General features: G+C 38.6%; 1 protein-coding gene across 1 annotated transcript in view; it reads left to right on the top strand.

The window, feature by feature from the left end:
- Positions 1-7,574: 7,574 nt before the first annotated feature.
- The window catches only part of rel (v-rel avian reticuloendotheliosis viral oncogene homolog), a 26,231-nt gene continuing 20,726 nt past the window's right edge, over positions 7,575-13,079 (top strand). The window contains exons 1-4 of the mRNA XM_041251501.1: positions 7,575-7,672; positions 11,120-11,164; positions 11,592-11,731; positions 12,234-12,382. Of these exons, the coding sequence (XP_041107435.1) occupies positions 7,666-7,672; positions 11,120-11,164; positions 11,592-11,731; positions 12,234-12,382 (341 nt within the window). The 5' untranslated portion in view covers positions 7,575-7,665. The remainder of the gene's footprint in view (positions 7,673-11,119; positions 11,165-11,591; positions 11,732-12,233; positions 12,383-13,079) is intronic.

The raw sequence follows: 13,079 nt of genomic DNA, 5'->3' as shown, positions 1-13,079 counted from the left end.
ACACCTGAAAGACCTCTTTCAAAGAATTTACTTTTTGGCTGGCTCCGCCCAGGTAAGGAAACAATCATGAGTTAAATACCTTCAAAGCTTGTGCACAATGCATGGTTCAAATACGATGTGTTGTGTGTGCAGTCAAAGTAATGCATAACCTATCCTGGAACCAAAAATAAGCAGTGGAAAATAGTTAAACAAGTATTTAAGTACATTTTCAACTGGTCATTCCTTAAAAAGTTGAGGGTCTGAATCTCACGTCTATTGTGAATATTGCCCCTCTGAAACATGCTGTGCGTCATGCCTACCCCTCACATGGGTACAAAGGAACGCCAGCAATACGCAAACTCTGACACTCCCCATTGCTGTATTGTTGTGTAAATGGGTTTTGGGGTTTAACTCTAAATTCATCACTGGCTATTATACAGCATTTTGTGTTTTGATAGTAGATGAGTAGTAAAAATGTAAATTTAAATTGTTACATTTTTCTTGCTATTTGTATGATGTTTTGAGGTTGCATGTTTTAGTCCAAGTTTGATAGTACGTATGAAATCCTGAAACACTTTTTGTTACTAAGAGTTAAATCCAGAATAAATAGAATTCTAAATAATAATAAAAAAATCAGTGATTTTCTTTTTGTAAGTGCTGTGTGTTTACAATTTCCAAAATAGAAATTGTTTTTTTTACTCATCCACTATCCGAGACCATTCGGTTTCTCGGAGCCAAATTAATTTCTAGGGGCTAGCAGCCATTGGCCTTAAAAAAAAAAAATAAATAAATAAATAAATCCACCTCGCTATGCTCAGCACATGCTACTGATTTCCCCTTTCATTGGCATCTCTGGTCACATTTTAAAGATTAATTAATACAGCAGCAGTCACGATTAGTAAATATATAGAATAGAATCATGTTTTTTCTCAAGTTATGACACCTGGAGATCAAGAGGTAATGACAGCACGGACTTGCTTATCTTGAGTACTGAGCGCGATGGATGGGTAAGAAGCATTATTTTACTACACTGCTTAAGAAGCTGCTGTTTAGTATTTGTACTTGTGTGATACATACACACACATAAATATGGGTCTACAAATAAACACCTTCAAAAGTAAAATGGCACTGTATAAAAATGGTATTAAATGTCCTTTCCTTTAGCCTTTTGGCATGTCAACGGTGCAGTTTTTTTCTTCACATCTATTTTTGCATCACGTTTACAAACCATCTGTTATGAAATTCCCTTTCCATACGCCCTGGGATACTTTGTTTTTGTTTGTGAAAGCGTTTTCTAGTTTAGTGATTAATATTACTGCCAACGACAGTAGGGTATGATCTTTGTGAAAGTTGAATAAGGCACTGACAACAGTGAAGACATGGTCCTGGTAGGTGCTATTTTAAAATTATTCACAAAGCTGAAAAAGTATCTCCTGGAATGTAATGATAATTCAAATCGGGTTTACTTCAAAATTAAAAAATGGCTCCATTGCTTTTTATAACCAAACTGCTTGTGATCTATGAAGCTGTCAGACGGTCGGCCCCGTGTGGTTTTTGTGTCGTTTGTACTGACTTACGAATAGGATTGAAACACAATCGGTGAAACAGATGTTGAAATGTGTAATGCATATATATCTAAACAGTTATACACGTATATCTGAGAACGGAATATTATAATATACTGACATCTGTGTTATATAGAGGGATTTTTTTTTTGTCACTTGTAGCGATCGATTAATTAAAAAGCTCGATTTATAAACGACAATCAACTATCTTCAACTTTGTATGTATTATACGCCTAATTTTGAAATGTCAGTCTTCGGCCGCTATTGGTTACTATAATATTGAAGAAGTGTTCCCTCAGTTTACCCTGTGTTAGCATGTCAGTTTTCTCCGTCATGGAACACAACGTCTCTGCCCCCACAAACCGCTCTCGGCCAATGAGTGAGGTGTTAATTTGTGGCTGTGTGGGGTCAGGAATCTCACGTGGGCTAAACCGAGAGAAGGGGAGGGTTGAACAATGTGAAGCGACAGTGCGTAGATTTACCTACACTTTATGTCAGAGTTTTTCGGTGCTTTCCGCGCATGCTTTTCCTAGGACTATATATGGGATTAAAAACCAGATACTATGTACATGCATACATATTTACAATGTACTAAACTGTGTTTCTGCAGTTTTGCAAAATATACACTATTTGTACGCAACCTAAATACTTCCTCATTCACACACTGTGGAGTAGCACGCTGGGGCATTCCCAGATCTCCTTTGTAAAGATGGTTTGCATTCTGTAGGTGTACTTCTATCAACACGGGGATTACCCATACTGAAAAGAAAATTTACTGTACGTCCCTCAACTAAGCTATGTTTACAAAACTATCATTATTTGTACAAACAAACACGATATTTGTTTTAATGCAAAACAAAACAAAAACAAAATTGAAAACGACATTATTAATAAAATACAGTGGATCGTTTTTATTATTATTAGTGTATTTAAACAATATACCTTTTGAAATGTATTAAAGACAAATTGGCTATAAAGTATATAAATGCAGGTGAAAATTACATGGGTCTGTGGCTGTGGTAGTTTAAAAAAAACTGATGAAAAACTATATGTTAAAACCAAACTACTTGAACGTAATGACGTCATATTTTAAATGGAGCATATATGTCCAGTCCTCAGAATATGGTTATTGACTGACATTTCCTGAATTAATTTGTAGTCAGCATTTAGTCATGATGTTAATTGTGGTTTACAAATGGCATTTGAAGAATGCTAATTAGACTGCGTACACGCTGTCTGAAGTGTCGACTGTGATATTTAGCTGAAAACTGAAATACATGTCCTGACAGCAAGAGGATGTGACGAATACAGATCAATAATTACTCCTCCAGCATTTCTATAGAGATTATAAGGAAATATAATATAAATATAATATATATATATAAAAGTCCTAATTCAGTTATTTGTAAATCCAAACTTATTTTAAATATATCTTACTACTTTAATATCAGTACCAGTAAGTTGTATTATTAACTTTCCCCATATATACATTAACAAAACTCTTGTTTTTTGTAGCTTTATGATTCCTAATATAAAATTATAATAGGCTCCTAAGATACTGATGTCAGGTCTCTCCCCATATTTATAACAACTCATTTCCATAGTGCCCCCGGTCCTTTTCACACTGTCCCCCTCTTAAATCCTTTTCTCCCCAAAAGATACACAGCTACACACGTTACACTACATATCTTGGCATTTCCCGAGCAGTCATTTTCCATATGCAGCACAACACAAAAATCTCAGCATTGCATTCCCAAACATGGTCTAGAATACACAAGTTCAGTGCGCAGCCCAATTAATCCTGGTCCAGGTCTTGCGGATCCCCAAATGTTGCCACACTCTAGACAAGTGGTTTTCAACTTGTGGTAGGTGTACCTTTACTGGTACGCACCGACAGTTCTTTATGACGATATGATTCCTCAAAATACAGTGCTCCTTCAATCGTACCATCGTAATATATCAATCTGTTTGTACCACTGAATCATAGCGAAATTAGAAATTATGATGCAGGGCTCCAGACTGTGACTAAAATGATTACAAATACAACAACAAAAAAAAAAACATTTTGACAAATGTTTTTTAAGGATTAGGCACAAAAATGGTGCATTTCCCTTTAAAAGCAAGTGTCAATATTTACGAATGTACTATGTTTTAGTAAACTGAAGTACGAGAAGGACAGTAACAATTTGATTGAATAAAAATGCTTGTAAAAGTATATTAAGTCAACACAAATTGATTTTTTTTTTGTCTGTTGCATCTTGCATCCCAGATATAATAAATTTAGTTACATTGTTAACAGTCAGGAGTTTAAGTGTGTGTATTTAATATCATAAATATAACAGAACGAACTCACTGTAATTTCAACTTGTTTTTGCTGAAGAATAAATGGTATGTAAATCATAAGGGTTGTCTGTGTTACATGCTATCAGACTGGACACAATTAAAGGTGCAGTCACCAATTCCATATACAACACTGATACACCTGGTGGTCTCTGCTGGAAACACTGGTACTTGAGATGAAAAGGTTGAAAACCACTGCTCTAGTGCACACCGAGACTCAAAATTGCACCCTGGTCAGTGTGCAGCTCCTGGGGAACCAGGAAATGGTAAAAGAAACCGTCAACCAACGCACCTGCCACCATCAGAGCCTGCTGGTCTGGCAGTGCATAGGCTTTAGGCCACTTCATGAAGTAATCCATGGCGACCAGCACCATGTGATTACCCCTAACAGCGGCCAGGTAGGGCCCCAAGACATTCATCTGATGCACTCCATTGGCGCGCCCACATGATACTGCTGGAGGGGAGCCTCGGAGTGTTGCCTGGCCCCTTCTTCACTGTGCAGTCATCGCAGTGGCAGCAGAAGGTCTCAACATCTTGCCAGCACCGCCCCCAATAAAAGTGAGCCTGGAGGCTCACCAGCATCTTTATGATGCCAGCGTGCCTTACCCCGGGGACCCCGTGGTTTGCCTGCAGCATGGCGTCCCAGAGTGAGACTAGCACCAAATCTGCCACTGCCCGTATAGCCCACTCGGAGACACCCCATTGTGACCCCATGCCCTTGACAGCCTCTCAGAGGGGAGCCACCTCCTGCCAAGCTGGTTGCCTGTCTCCATCTTTTCCAGCGCAGCAGCCAGCTGACGAGAGGATCCTGCGCTTGCTACCTGCGCCACTCCTCTGGGGTCACCAACTGCACCTCCCAGAAGTGCATGACTTCGCTATCCTCTCCCACAGCTTCCTGCTCTCTGGCCTGCTGCTCACAGTACAGCGCATCTGCATTTCCGTGCTTCACTCCAGGCTTATGTTATAAAGCAAAGTGTTTTGAGCCATTGCTGCCCCTCCGGCTCCCGAAACTGCTGCAGCCATTGCAACGAAGTGTGGTCGGTGCGAAGCAGAAACTGGCAACCACAGTGTCAGGGCCTTGCGCAGCTGGGAGAAGGTGTTTTCGCGATGCATTACCCACTTAAAGGTAACACTCCTCTCCAGCAACCGATGCAGGGGGTTACCTATTGTTGCGAAACCCTTTACAAACCGCCAGTAATAGGAAGCCAGCCCCAGAAACCTCATAGCTGCTTCACCGAGGAGGGGACATGCCACCCGATCTGGCCCCCCTCCCCCTCAGCTGCTCAAACAGCAGGTCAGTTCTGAGGCCCATCATCCTCTTTGGAGATGTTCTCCCACTCCTCCACTAGTCGGAGGGCATCTTGCAGGGAGCACGACTTGAACAGCCGCAGGTGTTAGCGCAGCTCCATGGTGCCGACAGCCTCCACAAACTGGAAGTACTCTTGTTCCACCTGTTTTCATGCTGGTGAATCTGTGAACACTGCTCTTCCCGCTCCAGGTCCGACGCCAGCTTCACCAGACTTCCCCCGGGAGAACGCACTCTCCACCTGAATTGTGCTCTCAGCAGCTCTCAGTCCCCCATGCTGCTGAAATTGCGCTGGAGAGCGGCGGTCAGAGTGTTCAAGTCACCCACACTTCTTGCATCAGTTTCAGCAGCACCATCTACGTGTCTCCCTGCAGCGCCAGCGTCAGCCACTCCATCACTCCCATTTGAGTATGGAACACCTCCCAGCTTGAGGTGCTGTCGAAGCTAGGCAGCTTGGTAGGCAGCCTTCATTCCGTAGCGGGATTCTCCATGCGCCCTCTCTCCGTACGGGCTCATCCCTGAGCCCCCTCTCCGCTGCGGGCTCCTTTTTCAACCTCTACTACTCCACTCACAGCTCAGCTGCTCTTCAGGCACACTCCACAAGGTCCAGCCATACCCCGTGATCACCTGCTCTGCCAGGTGCCGTTGGCTTGTGCCTGCATGCTTCTCCTTTTCCTCTCTCCCACAGCCAGGCTGCTAAGGGGACGGTGCAGTTTGCAGATGGTCGGCATTGTAGCTGGAAATTCCAGTAGGGCTGGTGTGCGTGCAGTCCTCTCCCAGGGGACCAGACCGGGTGGGGTTCTGACACCAATGTGACAAGACAGGTAGTTTATTGTTACAGAGCCCAAAGGGTGTCTACTTGAACACTGTAAAAACAGTTACTGAATTCCACCAATAGCAATGTCAGTACAGCAGATACAAATATATGGTCCTTTTTAAGATGTTGAATCTCTTGTGTGCTGTAGCTTTACTCCCATACCTGTGTTACATTACTTTAGCTCTAAAATGTGCTACATAATAGCCTATATTGGCCAGATATTTACAAGCAAGTGTTATGGGACTGTGATTAAACTAGACAATGTTTTACAATTACTGGTACACTAAACTATTAGTTACTTACGGATAAGTTTTATGTATTTGCTTATAATTTAGTTTATTAACTTTGATTAATATACCAGTGGATACATTGTGCATACTTAAAAGAAAAAAAAAAAAACTTGTAACTGTTTGTTGTTTATTAAAATGAAATAGCTTATTTTTGATTAAAATAGTATGATGACTGAATGGGCACAGCACATACAAACTTGTTGCAGTGTTACAGCACAATACATATGTTAATTATAAAGACATTAATAGGGTGGGGATTCTCTTTTAACAGTCTCTAGCATGCATGCAAGGAGCCCTTTGTAGACAAGGTGGGCGTCCCCCCTCCCCAGTTCCCTTTCCCTTTCCCATTCCCATGCCAACTGGCATTATATATATATATTAGTTCAACAAATTATATATGCAAACATTTAAGTTTATAAGCAGACAATACCAGTAGTGCACTGTGGCAGAGATCGAATGATTCTTGGTGTTAGATATCCCGACCTGTGAGGGCACTGTGTAAAAGAAACAGAGTATCCTTAACTAAATGGCGTGAAAATGTTTTCCTTATGGTAGGTGGAAGTCAGTCATTTAGTTAGGCTAGGGCATCCAAACTCAATGAATCGGACGGGAGACGGCGTGGCATCCGAGGATTGGAGGAGCGGATGAGCTCATTAACCTAGGGGTCATGAGCAAAGGTATAACTAGGGGCCATAGTGTAAGTGATTTGTTCCTTGGTAAATGGTTAGTGTTTAAACCTACAAGGGGTGTGTTTTGTCGTATTGTGAAACCGTGAGTTTTGTCTTGTGTTTGTTAATGTTTTGTTAACTCGTGTCTGTTTGTTAATATACTACCAGTAGCACGATCCGGAGCTGTAGCGAAAACCAGCATAAACCCGTACATCACTTTCACCCTGCATTTCACAGAGAGCTGTAATACACCACTAGCACTTATTCACTGTTACTTACAGCTGTGTTTGTGGATTGTGTTGGTGTGTTAAACTGGACTTCTGGTTGCGGGTCAAACCTGTGGGATTTTTTACAAACGAAGTAATTTATTATTTACAGGTGTTCGCTATAAGGATCTGGACATTGTCAATTAAATCAATAAACGCCATTGAACGCAGATTGTCTGTCTGTTTTGTATCCACTCTGACTGCATGCATCTGTAATCACAACTTTGCCACAAACACCCACCCAGCTAATTACGTGTGCAGGCCAGAAGGGGCGGGTTTGTGATGGGAAATCCCCCAGGTTCAAATCCTGAAGTATATTGTTCTACCTAACCAGATTGTAAATCAGTTCTAATTTCATATCACTCCATGCAGTTCGCAGTGCATAAAGTCTCAATACTGTATTTCACCGAGTTATCAGGAAGGGCGTTTGAAGCATGAGCGGTGAGTTTAATACTACTTTCCATTGTCAAGCTACGCACTGTGAACATTTTAAGAACATTGTATTATTGTTTTGTTTTTTAGATTAATGAAACTTTTTTGGATGTATACTGATTACAGTAAAAGGTATATACGGCAAGTATTTTACTCATAATTTTGATTCACTGAGCATTCTCCCAGTGAATCATTATGCCGTAAGAAGGTGTCTTGATAATTCAAAATAAGTTCATAAATATAGTCAGTTTTTAAACTTTTCATAAAGCATTATTTCAATACATTATGAACGAGTTATTTACTTTCAGGAGCAGTTTTTTCGTATTAACTGTTTCAATCAGTGCATTACTGTAAACAAAAGGGAACTGAAACATCGTGTCAATAGAATCCAGTGCTTTCTGCTTTTATTTTTTGCTTATGTATCTATCACGTACGTACGCATTAATATATGGGAAGGTCCTGAGGAATTCCCGTTGTTATGTGTTCACATAGCAGACGCCTTAACTAAAGTTTTACTGTGCAGAGTAAGTGACAAATACAATTTTAAAAAGCATCGGACAGGGTGGCCGGATATAGGTGATGCAGTGTTGGATCTAGGGCGCTGTAAATCAGTCTGTAGAGAGATCAGAGGGGTAGATAGAAAGGGTCAACAAGTCTGAGCTGATTGGTGACAAACAGATAAACTATCCAAAATCTCATTTGTGAATTAAAATTCCTTCCTATATTCTTGATAGAGTAACGTAGAGTATTATATTCACGGTATTGATTTTAATAATTAAGGAATACATATGGGAATAATAATAATTAATAATTAATAATAATAATAATAATAATAATAATAATAATAATTATTATTATTATTAATAATAATAATAATAATAATAATAATAATAATAATAATAATAACATGGCAATCCATTAAGATCTTTCCGTAGAAAGAATGTATCACGTACAGTACGTAATAGATTATGTGTTTTTTTTTTTGTTTTTTTTGTTTTGTTTTGTTTGTTTTTTTTTTTTTTTCTGCGATTCGGGGCTTATTCCGTAGTTTTCCTTTTTGTTGTATTGTTATATTAATATTCTGGGGATATCCAGATATAATCAGAATGTACACAGCCCATATCTGAATGTAATATATACTGTTAAAACATGTATTTGGTAGTTTAGTTTAATGTTACATTAAACTAGTAGGTTGACGAGGTTATAATGAGATACATTTGCATATTTGAATGTGTACCTCTCGTTACATACCGAGAGCACTTGCACTGAAAATATTTAAGAACAAGCGAAAACTGGTAAACACGAAAGAGAAAATGTGTAGGTTGCATGGTACGTGGGTGAAGAGACAGACAAAATACTTATATATTCAACAGTAAAATTACTTCTTTTTCCAGTTTTTCAAAAAATAGGCTACTAAACATTTTTTTTTTTTTTTTTTTTTTGTTTTTTTTTCACACATTATCCGATGTGAGGAAACGTATTCAAGTAAATCTGCCTGTCACAATAATTTAGAATAGGGGAAAGTAGTAAAATTCCCAGCCATTCTCGGGATTTTTAATTTTGACGTGTTTCACAGTGTCAGACTAATGTGTGACTGATTTATGTGACGGCTATGTTTTGTTTTCAAGCCTAGACAAAACGCATTGCTCCCCGGTGTTATTGGTGTAAGATGTGTGTTGAGGTCACTTGTCTTTGCTTCACGTACCATCTAATAGCCACTAATTTGTTTACTTAGTTTTGACTCAAATCCAATACACGCACACACAGAGGGTAAACATGTGTATCATATTGCAAATACCACGTATATCTGTATATATAAAGTGGCATATTCACCCAGAAGTATGTTAAAGATGTTTTTACTGAGGCTTGTAGCAAATTATATCGAAAGTTGCAGGTGTGTGGTTTCTAAAGTTTTTTAAATAGTTTGTTTTATTATTCCCCCAAGCAGTGCAATGCACAGAACGTTTCTTGGAATGCCAGGGGTCATTTATTGTATCAGTTTGAGCATGGTAAGAATGCTGGTGTACTGTTGACATCAGAATTTGCTACCCGTTTTCTTTTTATAATGGGTCCTATTGAGGTGTCAGCAACTGCTACCCTTGCTTATACAATGGGGGAAAAGATGGTAATAATTTCTGATGAGTCCTATTCTGATGTCAGGAACTGCTACCCCTCTTCATCAACACATTACTTTACAGTTAGGGATACACATTACCAGTGTTTTAGAAATAGAAGATTAATTACCCATGTTTGATAAATAGTCAACAAGCACTGTTCATACTATATATTTTCATTTAAGTTAAATAATCTCAGGAAGGTAGCATTACCCATGTTGGAAAAATAGTCAACAGTAATAATGTTATCAATTTATACCTTCTGACCCCAAGGCGCTTTTATATCTATATTCCCACTTTGCTGAGTTTGCACCATTGAACTGTGAAGAACAAAATACAAATGTTCCAGAACTAGCAGGCATCACTTCATGTGTCGCCTAGCACAACTATGCTTTTAGGTGGTTCTTTTAAATGTATGTGTCAGAGTGGTTGCAGTGCGTAGGTGCGGTGACATCACAGACCCGGAAGAAGATGTTCACCACTTTTATTAAATAGTATTTAAACAAAACGCTAAACAAACAAACACTAAACAAGTGGGATGCTGCTTGTGAAACCAGCATACTTAGCAATTGTTTATTTTTCTTTTAAACAGACTTACGTCTCTCCTCTGACACGCTCCTCCTAATAAGCCTGGAGTGCGTCTTTTTATAGTCTGTGACTGGAGCCTTAATTACCTAATTTGATACAATAATTACCTTAAGGCTCCAGCTACATCCCACGAGGGTTCTAAGGAAGGGGTTTTAACCCCATCTCCACGACTACATATTATAAGACTGGCTTTTCGCCAGTCTCAAACAGTAAATAATCAAAGACGGACAATGCTTGACCGCCCGCACATAAACACAATAATAATAACAACAAATGAATACATACATAAATAATTAAACACATAAGGGGTGGGCACCTCGTCACAATGTGTTACAAACATGTGATCTGCAGAAAAATTTGATAAGCTGATAACAGAGCCAAACGCTGACTTCAAATCAGCAAACCGAGTAGAACGAGTTATTGATGCCAATCAACATTGCAGGCCTGCATTGAAGACATTGAGAAAGACTTATAGTCGAAACATTGGTCAGATCTTTTAGTAGTACAATACATAGCATCATTGAGTGCTTTTTAGTTGTGGACGATTGCTGGCCATTTCATTTTGAATGTGGTGTGGATGTAATCGTTCTACAGTACTGTTATGGTCACATGTTGAAGCTAGAATATGGGCAGCTAAGCACATTTTATGTTATGATAACTAGCAAGAAAGAACTTGGTTGCAGTTTATTATTTGCTTTTTTCATTTCCCTTTTAAAGTGTATTTTTTAATACTTTTACTCCTTTCTCTCTCTAGTTCCAGCAACTCATGTTCTTATGCAGAGGGCTTCCCAACATTTCGGTGAGTTGCAAATGTGTGCCAATATTATACAATCAACCTGTATGGAAGACAACCTATTAGCAGCATTACGCTGTGCACTTAAACTCATCGTGAATCATTGTGCACTGACAACTTGGCCACCTGACTTCAGAAAACCCTTCGGCAGAGTTTTTGCAGAAGGGGGAGTAATAGTTAATATGGCAAATAACAATTTCAGCTGAAAATGTGATAGAGAACTTTACAGAGGACACATACAGTAATACGCCATTAAGCAGGTAAGAAGTGAAGTGTTGGAAACGTGAGGATATCCATTTCATTTCTGCATGTGCAGCTACTTTACCATTCAAATGTTTCTTTGTGTGATTTAAGGATGCTTGACAGAACTGCATTTAAAATGTCACTGCAGAAATGGAGGTTAAATAAGGGTAAAATCCTTCTCACTTTTCAGGGGGGGAGCCCAGTGTTCAGATGTTAGAAGAGCCTAAGCAAAGAGGCATGCGTTTCAGGTATAAATGTGAAGGTCGATCAGCAGGTAGCATTCCTGGAGAGCGCAGCGCAGATAACAACAGATCATTTCCAAGCATACAGGTGAATATCAAACAGAGATCATACTGCATTTAGTAAAAGTCCTTTAATGTTGTGAATGGAACATGCATTCCTTATATTAAGGGCAATAGTAGAGCTTAGTAGAACTGTTGTTACATCTTAGTAGCTAATACAGCATAGGACCCCAAACCTTTTCATATACATCTGACATTATATGTATAGAACTAGCTTACTGAGACAATTCTAATTGATGTTATATATATATGCAGATCCTTGTTTTCATCTTCAAATTAAGACCCCTTCTGTACCTCATCAGCAAAAATGCTGCATTTTAAGCATTTATTTCTGTCTGTAGAAACAATGAGCAGTGCGTGTGAAAGCCATTTACACATAGCCATGGGCCTTAAAATGCACCATAACCAAGGGTTCTTTGGCACAGTAACCTGAATTATTACTCCTTTAGTGGGTCAAATGACAGGTAAGGCTACTGGAATGAAAATGGATAGTAGGAGAGTTCAAACAATTGTTTTCTTCTTCTTGTTAGATCCTGAATTATTATGGAAAAGGCAAGGTCCTGGTTTCACTAGTGACAAAAAGCGTTCCCTATAGACCTCACCCACATGACTTGGTTGGGAAAGATTGCAAAGATGGGTACTATGAAGCAGAATTTGGCCCTGAACGAAGTGTGATATCGTAAGTGTCATTTAATTAACCGCTGTAAGGATTTGACAAAAACAGGGAAGCATGGTTATGAAGACAGCAGTCATGTGACTTTCCTTGTTTCTGTTCTACCAGGTGTTTCAGTTATTGATGAAATACACTCAATCTGACGTAAAAGGATCCCTAAATAAAAGCTCTTGTGATTTCATTATTACACCCACTGAAGAATTTAATTCCCAGTGTTTTCTAGGAGATTGTCTATTTCCCATGTGGGAAATGGAGAGGGGAATTCCCTGGCAAAGGCCACAACCTAGTCATATGCAAATTATTGTAATTGTTGAAAATACTTGAAATAGATTAACAAATAATTACAATTTTCAGTTGTGCATTAAAACACTTTATTTGTGAATTTTTTTCACTATATATATATATATATATTATATATATATATATATATATATATATATATATATATATATATACATATATAGTATGTCATAATATATATATAAAATTAAATATATATATATATTATATACATATATATATATTCTCATAAGGCATGTCATATGCAGACAGGCTAAAATAATTTAATCTGTTCAGTCTTGAACAAAGAAGAACACGTGGCAATCTGATTCAAGCATTCAAAATTCTAAAAGATAGTGACAATTTCGACCCAAGAGATTTTTTTGACGTGAAAAAAGAAACAAGGACCAGGGGTCACAAATGG

The sequence above is a fragment of the Polyodon spathula genome, chromosome 5, assembly GCF_017654505.1.
Source record: "Polyodon spathula isolate WHYD16114869_AA chromosome 5, ASM1765450v1, whole genome shotgun sequence".
In the NCBI taxonomy this organism is placed as follows: Eukaryota; Metazoa; Chordata; class Actinopteri; order Acipenseriformes; family Polyodontidae; genus Polyodon; species Polyodon spathula.
Note: the sequence above shows the minus strand (reverse complement) of the source record. Positions and strands in the feature narration are given on the sequence as shown.